Source organism: Canis lupus, chromosome 4, assembly GCF_048164855.1.
Source record: "Canis lupus baileyi chromosome 4, mCanLup2.hap1, whole genome shotgun sequence".
NCBI lineage: Eukaryota > Metazoa > Chordata > Mammalia > Carnivora > Canidae > Canis > Canis lupus.
Genome location: NC_132841.1, coordinates 4,272,714 through 4,289,613, shown reverse-complemented (window position 1 = coordinate 4,289,613; position 16,900 = coordinate 4,272,714). Strand labels below are relative to the sequence as shown.

At 42.9% G+C, this 16,900-nt stretch overlaps 1 protein-coding gene across 6 annotated transcripts in view; it reads left to right on the top strand.

The window, feature by feature from the left end:
• The first annotated feature begins 7,529 nt into the window (after positions 1 to 7,529).
• The window catches only part of MTR (5-methyltetrahydrofolate-homocysteine methyltransferase), a 107,630-nt gene continuing 98,259 nt past the window's right edge, over positions 7,530 to 16,900 (top strand). For 2 of the 6 annotated variants that reach the window (XM_072822979.1, XM_072822977.1), the window contains exons 1-4: positions 7,531 to 7,979; positions 11,146 to 11,360; positions 13,726 to 13,785; positions 15,262 to 15,351. In XM_072822979.1, the coding sequence (XP_072679080.1) occupies positions 7,946 to 7,979; positions 11,146 to 11,360; positions 13,726 to 13,785; positions 15,262 to 15,351 (399 nt within the window). In that variant the 5' untranslated portion in view covers positions 7,531 to 7,945. Of the gene's footprint in view, positions 7,980 to 8,254; positions 8,661 to 11,145; positions 11,361 to 13,725; positions 13,786 to 15,261; positions 15,352 to 16,900 lie in introns of those variants that run through there. The other 4 variants (XM_072822974.1, XM_072822976.1, XM_072822975.1 and 1 more) reach the window with 4 other exon arrangements.

The following is a 16,900-nucleotide window of genomic DNA, read 5'->3' as shown; positions in this document are numbered from 1 at the left end:
AGAGAGAAGCAGACTCTGCTAAGCAGGGAGCCCAACATGGGGCTTGATCCCAGGACCCTGGGATCATGAACTGAGCCAAAAGTTAAGCTGAGCTTAACCAACTGAGCCACCCAGGCAATCTGACAGCAAAGTTTTGAAGGAAAAAGGCTGTAATTCAAGAATTTCATAGGTAATCAGCCAGCCATTCAAGCATATGAGCAGTAGAAAGACATGGTACATGTGGCAGAGCTTAGAACATCTATGTGCCTTTCTTCAAACAATTACTCGTGAACAATTAATACCCTTTTCCAAGGAAGTTGTCTTGTCCTCTTTTATAAGAGCCCTATCTCATTCACAAGGGCTCTACTCTCATAACCTGAGCACCGTCCAAAGGCCCCACCCTCCAGTACCATCACATCATGAATTAGTTCTTTGTATTTTGAATGAACGCCTTCTTTTTCTCTAGGTCAGTAGCTTTTCGTTTGCATTTCCCTTATTCCATTTCTGCTTTGTCTTAATTCATTTATAATCTCTCTTCATCTATACTGCAGGATCTTTGGTGTAGAAATCCTATTTTGAACATCTCTATTCCCCCAAAGTACCTGACATAATACTTATGTACTTCTGACACTGAATTAGCACTTGTTTTATTGGATTTCCTAAAGCTCTGTTGTCGATATTAATTATGCATTTTTTTTTTAATTTATGATAGTCACAGAGAGAGAGAGACACAGAGAGGCAGAGACACAGGCAGAGGGAGAAGCAGGCTCCATGCACCAGGAGCCCGACGTGGGATTCGATCCCGGGTCTCCAGGATCGTGCCCCGGGCCAAAGGCAGGCGCCAAACCGCTGCGCCACCCAGGGATCCCAATTATGCATTTTGATAGTCTGATTCATGCCATAGGTTTCAATTTCTTTGAAATTATTTTTTTTTTTTTAATTTTTATTTATTTATGATAGTCACAGAGAGAGAGAGAGGCAGAGACACAGGCAGAGGGAGAAGCAGGCTCCATGCACCGGGAGCCCGACGTGGGATTCGATCCCGGGTCTCCAGGATCGTGCCCTGGGCCAAAGGCAGGCGCTAAACCGCTGCGCCACCCAGGGATCCCAATTTCTTTGAAATTAAATTAGCTCCTAATAAAAAAAATTCCAAGGTTTAACACACTACAGAATTAACCCTGTGATGGAAATTAATAGTGTTTGACACATAGAATGAAGAAGTAATTGTTGATCAAATATTTACTGGAAGAAAAACATGCATTATGCAATGTTTTCAAGCAATATTTCATTTTTGAGAGACATCCAAATTAATAGTTTAAAAAGGACTTTTATATCAAGGTCCTTAATACCAACTGGCCATCCAAATATAAAAGCTATCTCAAATATTATAAGATGTACATGATACTTACACATGGGTGTTCTCAATCATATACCAGGTATACTATTGTTCTACTTATTTTTCTTAAAGTTTTTACTTATTTATTTGACAGAGGGAGAGAGCACAAGCAGGGTGTACACCAGAAGGAGAGGTAGAAGCAGACTCCCTGTTGAGCAGGGAGCCTGATGCAGGGCTCAATCCATGACCCTGATATCGTGACCCTGAGCCCAAGGCAGACACTTAACCAACTGAGCCACTCCGGTGCCCCTATTGTTCTACCGTAAATGGAAAGAACTATTCCAGCATGGTTGTCTGTTGCCAGAGGACTAACTGGCCACCCAGCTAGTGGGATGACTCCGAAAGCTAGTGTTGTCAAACCATGACAGCCTGAGGTATGGATTTCTAGTATACATATCCCCTACACCAGAAACAAAGGCAAAGAGGCCCTTAGCAAGCTGTATATTTCTGAATCCTTTCTCTGTGCCTCCATTTCTAACCAATACTCAGCTGCCCCCAAACCTCCCCATTATCTAAGGAACGGGGCATTTCTTTACCAGGATTAACACTTTTCATTGAGTTACAGTCAGCTGCACCTGGGGATTACTTTGCTTTATTTAATGTTAACTCTGTGAGATTTATCCTACCATTGGAAAATAAAAGAATCATCTCTCCAATATTAGAGAATTTTTGAGCTTTCAAGTTACATTTTGGTTAAAACAAAACAAGCACACAAAATCCTCTCTGTGCCTTTTATAGAGTCCGCCGTGAAATTTGAGCTAGCAGTGTTCATTTGATAAGGTCTGAAATATGGTGACTACTGTATTCCTCCAGTAACTTTTTTTTGGTAAGATTTTATTTTTAAGGAGTCTCTATGCTCAGTGTGGGGCTCAAACTTACAACCCCAAGATCAAGAGTCATGTGCTCTACCAACTGAACCAGCCAGGCACTCCCCAGTAATTTATTCTTGCAAACACTTATTCACTTGTCATTGTGTGCCCAGTTAGTAGATGTGCTGTAGATGTAGTTAGGACAGAGCCAGAAAAAGTCTGTACTGAATTTTTTCTAGCACCAAAAGCCACGTAGGAATATTTCCCATTGAAAATGTAGCACACTTAAAATTCCAGAGTTTCAGGAATGAGAATGGCATTTATTTAACTACTAAGAAAGCGGTAATGTTTTACAAACTCATGTTATATTGGAAATGAGGATCAGGGCACCTGAGTAACAGCTAAAATTACAAGCAATTTGGGACATCCAGTTTTCTGGGGAGAGGACTCTGACATTAGTCGCCCACAGGGAGGTTTTACCTTTGAGACAAAGTCCACAAATGCTGAAACCAGTTTTTCCAGGTTTGAGGACCAGCTGCAGGCACGGGAAATGTGACCTTAGGCAAGATGTTTAAGTTCTCTCCTTTCTTTTCCTTTTCTTTTAGCGGAGAAGGAATGAAGAAATCTGTAACTGGCTGTGATCAATTGTGTAAACACGACTGCACTCTGACCAGCCAAATTCTCTTTCCCTTGTTTTTTTTCATCATAAAATAAGGAGATCCTCCTACATGGCACTAATCTTGTTTTATAATGATATATGTGATTATCATTTTTCCTATGCTCTAGCCTGAAGGACCTGAGTCTGTCTCCTATTTTAGCTCCAGTGCCTGGCTAGTGTCGACAAATACTTGTTAAACAAACAAATAATAATGCTAATAATTCATAGGGTTCCAACAATCGGATCTTTAAATGCCAGTACTCCAAGAACTCTTATCTTCTAATACCTCTGAATCATGTCCCAAATACTGTAGAAATTCTAGGCTTCAACTTCACTATCTTAATTGGATCTTGCCTCCCAGTTTCCCAGGCAGGGCCAGAAAACAATGTTTTAAGTCATCTCTATTTCAAAATTTGTCAATTAAAAAATAATTTTGCCCTTCAGAGGAAAACAAAAACAAAATATTAACTTAGCAAAAATTGCTGAACTTTTAAAGCACTGAAGCCCTAACCAATTCTTTTTGTCGTTATGAGAAAAGAATTTGTACTCAATTAACTCTTTGCAACTTAAAAATTATTTCTGATTTCCTTCCAGGCCTATACCATAAATTTCTAGAATTCAAAGATAAGACTTTAAAAAGTGTTTGTCAGGTCACTTTGCCTCTTTATATCTCATTTCTTATTTTTAAAAAAGATTTTATTTATTTATTTGACACAGCTAGCACAAGCAAGGGGAATGTCAGAGGGAGAGGGAGAAGCAGGTTCAATCCCAGGACGCTGGGATCTTGACCTGAACAAAAGGCAGACACTTAACCCAACGGAGCCACCCAGGTGCCTCTATATCTCATTTATAAAAGTAAAAATTTAGCAGTTACTTAAAAGTTTAGCTCTCAGTTCATCATCTTATGCTGATTAAATACCATATTCCTATTCAACAAAAATATTTGACTATACTCCTACAGAAAAGCAAACAAACCCAACGCAACCCAAACCAACCCAACCATCCTCCAAAAACCCAAAGTCAAAAATCCAAACCAAAGCAAATTTTAAAAAGCAAAAACCTGGGCATCTGGGTGGCTCAGTTGGTTGAGAGGCTGCCTTTGGCTCAGGTCATGATCCAAGGGTCCTGCGATCAAGCCCCACATTGGGCATCCTGTTCATCAAGGATTCTGCTTCTCCCTCTCCCTCTGCTCTTCCCTCTTCCCTTCAGTGATCATAAAAGCAAAGCCCTCTGCACTTTGCTTGGATTTTCTGAAAAAGTTTTCAATATCCTCGCAGTTAAATCCACAAATGTTCTCCTCTCCTGTCTTCTGAATGTTGATATTTTCAGTATTTGGAATTAAGGTTTTGTTTAACCCATTACTTCCTGTGTTGGGCTCTGGGTCCCTACTCTATTGCTCTTTAGTTGTATGAGCCCTTGGGTACTTCTTTCTCACTTAATTTCTGTCGCTCTAAAATAGGAACAAATATATGAATCCTATTTTATAAGAATGCAGATTAAAATAAGAGATGCCACATAAGAACTTGTGTTCCACACATGACAGCCAGTTTTATCATAGAGGCAGATCAAGCCCATTTTTTGTGTTTCCTTTTAGCCAAGTGATGTCTACATAGAAGTGCTGGCATAATTAGCCAGGTCAAAGATGAACTACCTTTTGATAATTAAGAATGCCTTTGGAGTTAGTGGAACAGGTGGTACAGATTGAGCCAACTGACTTCCCCGGGTGTCAAGTCACAGAAAGAGATGATAATTCTCTCTGTGTAGGAAAAAAGGTGGGACAAGGCCTCTCTAGGGCTATTGGTGACAATAAAATAACTTCAAATCTCCTTTATATTTGTCACTACCTTGTGCTTGGCAACAAGACCATATATCACAGCATTAGTAAATTCAGCTCAGTTAGTACAAGCCATGTGGATAATCAAAGGGCTTGTTGACCTATGGGACTCTGGAAGGGGCAGTGAGTCAAAATCTTCAGATTATAAAGGAATTGAAGGAAGGAGGACAAACTCAGGGATTTCTGGGAAAAGCTCATGGTCACCTTGACACGCCCCTCAGGGGTAGCAATACCTTGTTCCAGAACTGGATCTCAGTTTACATTCTTGGGACTCTGACGAGCAGGACCCCAAAGCAACCCAATGGGTATGACCTGCACAATCAAGCCCATAGAATAACATATTAAGCTGGAATACTGTTCACTTCCTGGAGTACAGTAAGAGTTGGATATCTAGGTTCACCAATCAGATCTTCTTTCTGTGAAGACAAACCTGCTGGGAAGCCCAAAACAACTGAGGGGTTTTTGGAGACTTACTTCTACATAATGGGTATGTGATGGATGAGCTTGATGAGAGTGAGGGTGGAGACGAGGGTGGGGGGTGGGCTAGCAGATTCTTATCAAAATAAGATAATAGCTTTACTATGACAAGAAAAACTGCTTTACTACAGAGATGGAAAAATTGAGGCTTTCTTTGCCTTGGTGGTCCTACATCCTCTATAGATGTATTTGTATTAGTTTCCTAGGCCTAGTGTAACAAAATACCACAAGATGGGTGGCCTAAAACAACAGAAATGTGCTGTGTCACAGTTCTGGAAACTACAAGTCCAAAACCAAGGTTATCAGTAGGGTCATGCTGACCTCAGCTTTTGCTGTCCTGTGGCTGTTTATTTCTTGAGTCTCTCTCCTCTTCCAATAAGGACACCACTCATGTTGGACTAAGAGCCCATTGTACCTGGACCTCATCTTAACTAGGTATATGTGCACCAACCAAGTAAGTTCCAATCTGAAGAGCTAGGGTTTAGGACTTCCATATATCTGTTGGGGGACACACTTCAACTAACAGTATTCTTGGAACTTTTCTTTCTTAAGATTTTGTGTATTTGAAGGAGTACATAAGTGGGCAGGAGGGCAAAGGGAAAGGGAGAGAAACAGACTCCCTGTTGAGCAGGGAGCTGGATGCAGGGCTCTATCCCAGGACTCTGAGATCATGACCTGAGCTGAAGGTAGATGCTTAACGGACTGAGCCACCCATGAGCCCCTTGGAACTTTTAAGTTGTGTGAGTTTTTGTAGGAGGAATTCACTGCCCCTTTACCCTTATTTGTTACCCTTTTAAGACCAAGAGAACACCGGGTCTGGTCAGTTTTAGCTGACAAAGTGAACATCTGATGACTAGCTAAATACAGAGCCTGATCCACAATTCCTAAGTAAGAGGAATTGCTAAGATGGAGAATACTAAGTAACTAGGTACCTAAAAGATTTTTAACCCAAGGGACACATCAACAAACCTGTGAGACAAGTGAGAATTTGAAACCTTACAATCTTAACAAGATCTTCAGTTTCAAGGCCATCCTCTCCCTCCCACACTCTTTTTTGTTCCATTCTCTCCCACATCAGTTTTTGCTCTCCAAGTGGGACCATTTTCAGTAAAGATGCTAAAGACCCATCATTATTATACTCTTTTTTTTTTTAACAGAACTTCCTTAAAAAGGTTTTATTTATTTACACACACACACAGAGAGAGAGAGAGAGAGAGGCAGAGACATAGGCAGAGGGAGAAGCAGGCTCCACGCAGGGAGCCCGATGTGGGACTCGATCCCGGGTCTCCAGGATCACGCCCTCGGCTGAAGGCAGCGCTAAACCACTGAGCCACCCGGGCTGCCCTAATTTTTTAGGTGTACGAAACTTAGGTATAATTACATACAGTAAGATGAAAATGGCCTGCAAATCGGTACCTCAAAAAGAAAAAGATTAGTAAACTTCACACAATTTGGTCTCCATTTTATTCCAGATCCATTTGTTTTCCTCCCATCAACCATGCTCATCCTTCCAGAGGCATCCTTTATTTTCAAATTCTCTCAAGTACTGTTCTACTCGGGGAGTTTCTCTGCTCTGGAATGGCCTTACTTGCTGGGCACATGCTCCTATTTCAAGTCTCAGTCACTTCCTTGAAGCTTTCCCCCAACACTCGGGGAGGACCGCAGCTCTTTGGGCACAAAGTGGTTCTCACTTTCCCTGTTCCGCGGCTAGTTTTTCCCAGTTACTGAGTCCTTTCCCCAAGACAGAGGGGGGTGTGTGTGCGCGTGACGCAGCTCGTCTTCCTTTGCGTTGCAAGTGAGTAGCCCGATGCACCTCACAGCGCTAAGTGTTCAATAGTGATACTGCCAGTAAGTGGCCATAAACGTGTGTTTTCACAGCGTATTCGCATGGTCTCATTTGTCTTCCCACGACAACCTACCTGATGAAGTAGCAGTAACTGCCACCCTCTCCTCTGCTGCCCGTAGCGCGGTGAGGCTGAGTCTAATGATCTCGCACAGCGCCAGTCAATAGCAAAACGTGACTAGAACTTGCTCCTCGGATTCCAAATTCCCGGCTCTTGACGCCACGACACGACCAAGCCAGCGCCAACTTCATAGCAGGACTTAAACTTGGAGAGGCCACGGCGGTCACACTTCCGGACGTCGGGCTCGGAGGTGCGTCCAACCTCCGCCGGACTTGGGACTTTTGGGCTCCGGCAACACCGACTGCGCTGGACCTTGGACTACATCTCCCATAGAGCCGTGGGGCGAGCCCTCAGGCGATTGGCTGAACTAGATCAACCAATACAGCCGCGACGTGCTCGGACTGACCAATCACAGGCCGGAGGGGCGGGACCTCCCGCACAGAGGCTAGATTGAGCGCAGACACTAACGGCGTCGTAAGGTGTCCCAAAGCCCCGGGGGCCTGAGGTGCTCGCTCCCGTGCCCGGGGCGCCGCGTCGTCCTCCGCGTCGGGTCCAGCCCGCGCCTTTCTCGCGAGCCGGCCTCGGGTCGCGCGTGCGAGGCCGCCAGCCCCGCGCCGAGGACAGGCGGGGTAGCGGGGAGAAAGCACGTGCTGTAGCGTGGCGGAGGCCGAGGACGCGCCTGTCCCCGCCGCGCCGCGCCGCGCCGCCCCGGGTCCAGTCCACGGCAGGTGCCGCGCGGCGGGCTCCGGGCCCCTCGGGGGCTCCAGCGACCCGGGCCTCGGGGCCGGCTCCGCGTCGCTGGCTGGCGTCGCTTTTGGCCGTGCCCTCCTGCGCAGAGTGCGACTTCCCGGCTTCGCCGCTGGCCCGCGGAGGAGGAGACTCGGCGTCATGTCCCCGGCGCTGCCCGCGCTGACGCCTTCCGGTAACGCTGCCGCCCGCTCTCCGGGGTGCGGTGGTTTGGTGGCTCCCGCCGGGGGCTCCGAACCCCTGGGGCTGTCCCCGCAGGCGGGAGGGCGGAGGAGCGCCGAGGAGCGCCGCGGCGCCGCTCGATCCCTCCGCACCTGCTCCCCTCCTCCCCGGCCCGGCCGACCGCCCGCGGCCGCCGAGCACCGCGCTCTCCCCGAGCGCCCGACGCACGCTCCTAGCGTGGGAGCAGCTGCGCGGTCCGGGGCAGCACGGCCCGGCGGGGCGCGGTGGGAGCTTGCCCTGAGCTGACGCCGTTACTAACCACGTGTTTGTTGAGCACCTGCTGTGCTCATCCGAAGGGAGCTTCCTGATCCGTTGGGAGACAGATAAGGAAACCCAAGAACTATTTAAAACTTGAGCGAACGCTTCCTTTCCACACCAGGGGTGGAGCAGAAGTTCTGCAGGCTGCAGTGTGCAGGGAAACACTGTGTAAAACGGGCAGATCGTGGGTCGTGATGGGGAGGAGTCATCTCAGGGGATTCTGAAACTGGTGGCTCTGAGGTCAACACCGACAAAAAACTGGTCTAGCTCAAGAACTGGCAGTCATTTCAGCTTTATAATGAGCGCTGGGTCTCGGAGGTCATCCCTGGTTAACATTTGGGGTCAGACATACCCATAAAAACACGGGACGAATGAGGTAGGAAATGTAGAAAGAAGAGAATAGTCATACGGACCAGACAGCCGCTGGCTGTGACGAAATAGTCAAGGGAGGGGGTGAATACTGAATTCAGAACTCAGAAGGGCATTTATCAGAGGTGAGCTAGTGACCCTATTGGTATTCTAGGGTTCTGATATGGGACTGGTAAAATTGTGCTTGAAACCAGTGGAAATGTGACAGAAACACTTTATCACTGTTGCCATAAAAGAAGAGGTGGTACTTCTTTGAATGATACCTCTGCCTCGTGACTTCTTGCCTTCCCATTTAATTAAAAAAGGAAATACATGATTTCCTTTTCATCTAAATATTATCAGCAGCACAATGCCTTAGCTAAATGAGGGAAATGCAAAGCAATATACTTCTGTTTTCACTGTGAGAGATACTGGGGAGAATCTGCCCTTTAAGAGCCTGATTAGTCAATGGTAGACTGTACAGAATGTTCTGTGCACAGTGAACCGAATATATAGATAAATATGAAGGTGTTTTGGTTATCGTTGCTCTTCGTGGGCTCTCAGTGACTGCTCACCTTACCAGGGGAAATGAGAACTGTTAAGGTGACTTACTGTTATGAAAAGGTTCTGGAGGGGCAGCGCTGATTAGAAACCAGTGAAAGACAACCCCCTACTGGAAGAGCTTGGGGAATACATAAGGATAACAGTGAACACTTAAAACCAACACATCTGGGAAGAAGGCCTCTTAGTTTCCCTAAAAGGGAAATCTTAAGCCCTAAAGGATAAATCAGCATGTGGACGATGTAGAAGCAGTCAGTTTTTAAGGGCCTCCTTTTGGGTGGGGGGAGTTTTGTATTCAATGCATCTAATTCCCATTTTATTATGTATCTCCTTTCATGTCACTTGATGTTCACACTTCTCTTGGTCCCACAAGTAGCCTGTTTCCCATATTGCCATGTATTCGTACATTTCCTAGTACTCTTGTCTGTGTAGGTATTTTTAATTGATATAAATCGTATCTTGGTAGTTACCAATTCCTGACTCTTGGACTCAGTATTACATCCTCGTAGTGTAGCAGTGCAGTACTCCCCAGGAGCATCCACCACATTTTACGTGGCCATTTCCCAAGGTTGTCTCCAACTTGCCACTCTCCCCAGTGTGTCACTCCTATGAACATCCTCTTCCATGTTCTCGATGGATCTGAGATTTTGTTTGGGGAATCTATCCTGGATTGAGATTGCTGGGTTTTCTGCATAGTTAATTTTTTACCAAGTTCTGCTAGGCCTCTCTCCAGAATGGCTCTGTCCAGCAAGCATACTTGGGTTCAGATTTTCATAAGCATTATCCAGTCTCCTAATTTTTGCCCATCTATTGGGTGTAGACGGGTATCATCTTGTTTTAATTCACATCTGATTGCTAATGAGTTTCAGCATCTCCTCATATAGTTGTTCGGTATTATTTTCCCTTCCCTTGACTATTCGTGTCTTTATAGGAGTTCCTTGTACATTATGACTGTTGGTCCCTTTCAGTTTTAGACATTGCAGAATCTTCCTCCAAGCCATAATCTGTTTATTATGTTTGTCTATGGTAACTTTTCTTCTCTTTTCTTTTTCTTTTTCTTTCTTTTTTTTTTTTTTGGTAACTTTCATTTAATAAGAATCTTAGTTTTTATGGAACCAAATTCATCTTTTTTTAATATTACAGGTTGAGCTTTTTGAGTCTATGTCTTTCCCTACTTTAAAATAATGAAGATATTCTATATTTTATTTTTTCTTATTTTATAGGGATGTAGTTTAATAGTATGTTATAATATTTAGTGGGACAAACAACCTCTTTCTACTTTATCAATATTAATTTAGCTTTTTCTGCACTTTTAGTCTTCCACATAGAATATGTTTGTCAGATTTCTAATTAAAAATCAGATGTTTTGTTTAGAGTTAAAAAAAAGCTTTGATCTCTTGCATATATGATGACTCCTTTCACATCATTTCAGAATTTGTATATGTGGGGGTGGGATTGTTTTATGGCAAATAGTAAACAGTTCATATGTCTGGACTGAGAAGTGACTACAGCAGGGACCCATGGAAAAGTGCTTAGACTTTTTATGAAAATGGGACGAGAAGAGAGGCGTGCTCTACCGTCAGACCTGCAGTGGGTACGGAATTGCTCTTCCGTAAGTGCAGAGGGAAGGCAAGTAGAGTCCAAGCTGTAAGAGGATTATGAGGTGGAGGAGGGTGAATTTTGGAGCTCCCAACAGAAGACTTCTTTGAACAGGATTGTAGAATCTCCTACAGATGGAGAAGGATTTGGAGCTAAAACAAAGGTTTAGATAGCAGATGTGAGCTGTGTTGAAGGTAGCCAAGAAAAAGTGAACCAAGGAGGAGGCTCAATGTTAGAAATTCTCAGGGACTCCAGTTAGCACAATTTTGTGGCTTTCTAGTATTCTTAGAAACTTTCTCCACACATTGTTTTTCCCCCTGATTTTGAAAGTTGGATTTTCACTTTCTTTAAAGCAAGTGTGAAGAAAAGCCTGCAGGATGAGATTGAAGCCATTCTGCGGGAGAGGATTATGGTACTGGATGGAGGGATGGGGACCATGATCCAGAGGCACAAGCTGAGTGAAGAAGACTTCCGAGGTCACGAATTTCAAGATCATGCCAGGTCACTGAAAGGCAACAATGACATTTTAAGTATAACTCAACCCAATGTCATTTACCAAATCCATAAGGTACAGTACCCACCACGTTTTCTGTTCTTATCCATTATTCTGTGAGCAACTTCCTGTGCCAAGAGCTTTGGAGGATACAGAAGAAAGAAATGATTCATTCACAAAGAAGGTGTTGGACATCAAATACAGGTCCTGCACTGTGATGAGCATTTGGGATAAGGAGATGAGAAACATAGTTTTTGTGCTTTCAAGGCAGTTCAACTCCAGTGGAAGACCGTAAAAATCTTGGACAAATTGAGATTGTCACATATGCTACTTTAAGTCACCACAGCAGCCCTTACAAAGGTGGTGGTTATTCATTCTTATTTTGTAGATTTGGCAGTTCAGGATCATGGAGGTTAAGGAACGTCCCTGATGTTAGGGAGGATTCCTGACTTGAAATTCCATGCTCTTTCATTCCATTTTTCTGTCTGCAATAAAAAGTTAACCAACATAAAGAAATCAGGAACAAGTAACTGGGGGCAGTAGATTTTTAAAATTTAGAAATAGGGATCCCCGGGTGGCTCAGTGGTTTAGCGCCGCCTTCAGCCCAGGGCGTGATCCTGGAGTTCTGGGATCGAGTCCCACGTCGGGCTTCCTGCATAGAGCCTGCTTCTCCCTCTGCCTGTGTCTCTGCCTCTCTCTCTCTCTCTCTCTCTCTCTCACTCTCTCTCTGTGTCTCTCATGAATAAATAAAATCTTAAAAAAAATATTGGAAATAAACCCAAAATGGAATTGTTTGATAGGTTGTCATCAGAATTTCATAGAATTACAACCAGAAGAGATATTAAGTGATTGAATCTGTTTTCCTGGTTTGAATTCAGTTGGAAGGACAACGCATATTTACCAGTGAAGGGAGAAAGTTTTATTTTCTTGAGAAGGGCATTGTTACAGGTGTTTCAGGTTATTTTATTTTATTTTATTTTATTTTATTATTTTATTTTATTTATTTTATTTTATTTTATTTTATTTTATTTTATTTTATTTTATTTATTTTATATTTTTTTATAAATTCATAAGAGACACAGAGACATAGGCAGAGGGAGAAGTAGGCTCCCTGTGGGACTGCAGTACTCAATCCTAGGATCCCAGGATCATGACCTGAGCCAAAGCTCAACCACTGAGCCACCCAGGTAAATCACCTGAACAAATCACTTTGTGATTAACTGATCCATCAAGAATGGAAAGGATCATTCTGTTGTGTGGTCAAGACTTTGTTCTAGGTAAGATGCAGAATGGCATTCATTCAAAGAAAAGCAAAGAATGCCTTGCCTTTGCTTATAATGAGAATTCTAGGTACTAGAAGATTTAAAATTGGTCCTCGAAAAGGTGTGATTCTGCAGGAAGAATGCTAACTAAGTTTTTCTGGTAGGCCTTGAGAATATGTAATTAAATCCTATTATAAAATCCTAGTCTCTTGTAGATTGGGAACGTCATCATGGGTATGACTTGCTTGGTATGGTTACAAATACACTTCATGTAATGCAGCTGATGAAATCACGTGAACTATCATGCCCTGTGGCTTCATCAGTATTATTCATGTAGATTATCACTAGATAAGAAGCTTCCGCAGGGCAGGAATTTATGCCTGTTTTTCACGACCAAATCCCTACTGCCTAGAACATTATCTCCCACACAGGAAGTGCTCAATAAATATTTGTTAAAGGAAAGAATCCTTACTCTTTGTATTAGGTAGGCATCTAGATGGAACAACAAGGTTCCCATGATAGGTCCATGAAGCAAAAATGGCTGTAAATACAATAATGTCTGCCTGGGTGTCCCATTTCTAGAGAACTGGAGAACATGTGTTCATGGATGAAGAAAGGAAACAGGATGGTTTTCTTTTTTCTCACACATGACATAAATCAGATCCCCTGAGGTTTAATTTTAATGGACTATCCAAGTTATACTTGTAATGTAATGACAGTAAGCTGCTCTGGTTGTAATGTAGGTGCCTGATCTTAAGCTTTTGGTTGCCAAGACATTCATTTCAAAGACATCCATCTCCTATTAAACATGACACCTACTAGCTGAACAACTATATAGCAGGCTAATCCCACCCATGAAGTTCTGCTTTTGGATGCTCTGGATGACCCAGACAACTGACTGTTTGAGTGGCCCTATTTTTTTTCTTTCCACACCCTGACTCCCACTCTTATGTTTTAAATTTGGCAATAAAGAGTGAAACTGTCAAACCCTAGGTGTCCCATCCTTGTACCTCAGAGAAGGCAGAAGCTTGTGTCTGTGGTCACTCCACCCCCCCATCTGCCTCTTGCTCCTTCAAGTGTGGCCCTGGGCCTATACCCTTCAGGACTTCTGCGTAGTACACTTTTTTCTCCCCAAAGTTCCCTATGATTGTTGCTGAAATGCATTTTGCAATTATCAGAACCACAACTTGGACTCTGCCCAGGGAAACGTTTGTGGGAGCTGGCCTCAAGGAGGACAGGTGAGTGCCTTGGGCATTCTAGTGGCATCACTGTCACAAAACTGAATTCAAAACCTCTGTTAGCCTCTAGAAATGCTGTCCTTAATATCCTCCTCTAATCCTGACAGAAGTGAGGAGCAGAGAAATTCAGTAGCATGCCTCATATCACACATTTTTTTAAATTAGCAAGAGTAGGATTGGAATTGAGGGTTGTCCTGCCTAGGGTTTAGGCGTGGGATATTGAGCCAGGAAAAAAGGCATAGAGAAAGGATGAAGAGCTAGAAGAAACACCTTTTAAACTATATATCGTGGAAAATTTCAAATCTACACAAAATTGGAGAAAATTGAATTTAAATTTTTTTATATAATTGTAAGGAGAATACGTGTTTAGTGCTTAAAAAAGAAGTAACTAGATAATATAGAAAGCCATAAAAGGGAAAATCAAAACCAGGACATAACAATAACAAGACTTAACTACTATTCACATTGTTTAACTTATATTTTAATCTAGTATTTATACTGGGATTTTAAAAATATCTGTAGAAGGCAACTGTTTGTGTACATGTATGTTTTAAACTTCTTGGTCTCATATTTTACATTTCAATCAATTTTGGTTTCTACTCAACAATGCTTTTGGCGATCTTTCCATGTCAGTATATGTAGATATACACAATGTTTTTAGCTGTCACAAAGCATGTTACAAAATGGTTATATTTTCATTTCTCCAGTTTTTTCTAATTGGTGGATATTCAGAATGTTTGTCACTTATAAATATGTCTAAATCTTGGTTTTCATTTCCCAGATATTCTGTAAACAGTGTTTATCACTTTGGGAGGGGTTGGGTTAATTTACTTTTGGACGATCAAGGGAATTGAGAGATTCCAGGGTGTTCATCAGATTAAGGTTGAGAAGGTGTTGTCCTAAAGGCAAAAGGAGGAAGACAGGTTTCAAACATGGAAGACCGGAAGGCACCAAGATCCTCAGGGTTCTAGGAGGAGTGCGGATCTGGCTCAGATGGACCAGCAGATTGGGACTGAGACAATTATGGGCAGACCTGGGCTCTCGGAGACAGCGCGGTTGCCAGTGGGGATCAAATTGTGCTGAGACTGGAAAGTGCCATCCTAGGCCAGAACTTGTGTTACTTGTGTCATTGTACAGCCACCCGGTGGAGTCGGGTTCTAGTACTTTCCAGAGAGGAAAACGAAACTCAGAGTTTAAGGAACTTGATTCCATTTATATGGCTTAGCATATGAACTTCATCTGAATTCAAGCTCTGCGTTTGTTTATTTACACCACATTCCTTTCTGTGAAACACTTATCTATTTCTGCATCTCTGGCCCGTAGTTGCAGTGCCTGTGCTCAGTGAATGGTCACAAGGTGTGTGGTGGTGGTGGTGGTGGTGGTGGTGGTGGTGGTGGTGGTGGTGAGCAGACGTGTCTGTTGTGGAGAGACAAGTTCTAAAACTCCAGAGCAAATGATACTACTATCTCGTTGCAGGATTACTTGCTGGCCGGGGCAGATATCATTGAAACAAATACTTTTAGTAGCACTAATGTTGCCCAAGCTGACTATGGCCTCGAACACTTGGTAAGAGTTCCATTTTGCCATATCTCTAAGATGTTCCTGAGCATGTGCTGCATTGATGGTTGCTAGTGAGAAAACCTCCAGAAGTTGCAGAGTCAGGCTAATGCCTAGCTGTCTGTTTGTGGTCAGCCTGGAAAAACCATTTGAATCTCTCTTCTGGTTATGAATACAGCAGACCATTCATTTTCTAACTGATTTCTTTTGCGGGCAAGTGACCAAGTGAAAACGAGCTTGTTGTGCAGCATCTGCTGATAAAGGTATAAAGATTGGCTCTGTGCGCACCATTTTTATGTACTGGGTGGCAGATTTGTTTTTTGTTTTTTTTTAACTGTGGCAAAACACATGTAACATAAAATTGACATCTTAGCCATTTTTAAGCATACATACAGTTCAGTGGTATTAAGTACATTCATGTTGCTCTGCAACCATCACCACCTTCCATCTGCAGAACTCTCATCATCTTGTAAAACTGAATCTCTATACCCATTACATTAAATAATCACTCCCCATCCTCTTCTCAGCCCCTAGGCCCCAGAAACCACCATCATTACTTGCTTTTATTATGAATTTGACTCCTCTGGGTACTCCATGTAATGTCTGTGTGGGATTTTTCCAGACATGCCTCTGTTTCAACACAACTCTGTCTTCTCTCATGATGTTGGGACTTTGTGGGAATCTCATGTCTTTTGGGTTATCAAGGGAAAATGATTAGTTTTATGTAATTTAGGGCAGGAGTTGGCAAACTTTTTCTTTAAAGGGCCAAGTAAGTAAATATTTTAGGCTTTTTTGGCCATATACAGCATCTCCTCAACTTTCTCACTGTAGTGCAAAAGCAGCAATAGACAATATGTAAACGAAGGAGCTTGATTGTGTTCCAGTAAAACTTTATTTATAAAACTGGACCAGACTAGATTTGCCCTGGGAGCTGTAGAATTTGCCAACTCCTATTTTAGGATATTCTGGTTTCTTAATTACTAAATAATGAAAATCCACAGTGCATAGGATCTGGGAAGGGGTCCTGAGGACTGCAAGTCTAGAACCTTCCAACCTGCTATGGGAAAAGGTTTCAGGAGGCTTAGGAACCTCTTTAAATTATAAGCATTACTCTATGTGTGCTTACTTTTTTATTTCCTAGTGAGACCTTTACTGAATTCTAAAGAGGTTGATAATCCTCTCCAAAAAGTTCAGAACCACTGAGTACAATCGCTATACAGTGAAGGAAATCAGGGCTCAGAGAAGTTGCTAAGGGAACTGCAGGTGCTGAGAAGATCTGGTCCTTGAACTCAGGTCTCTTGCCTCTGAAGCTTTTACTTTTTCGAACTAACAGAGTATTTAATGGCATCAGCTTATTCTTTGACCTACCAGATGTCCAAGAGATTGCCCATTTTTACCAGTTAGCTCATAGCTTAAAAGAAGAAGCTAAAAGCAATTCTCCAGGACTCTTGGCCTTCCTGCTGCCTCCATACCTGTGGCAGCTGATAGACCTTCTCGGCTAAGATTTACTGAGTAAAACTGGCTTTTATAAGGTCATGAATTCCTTATTTATTGTGTA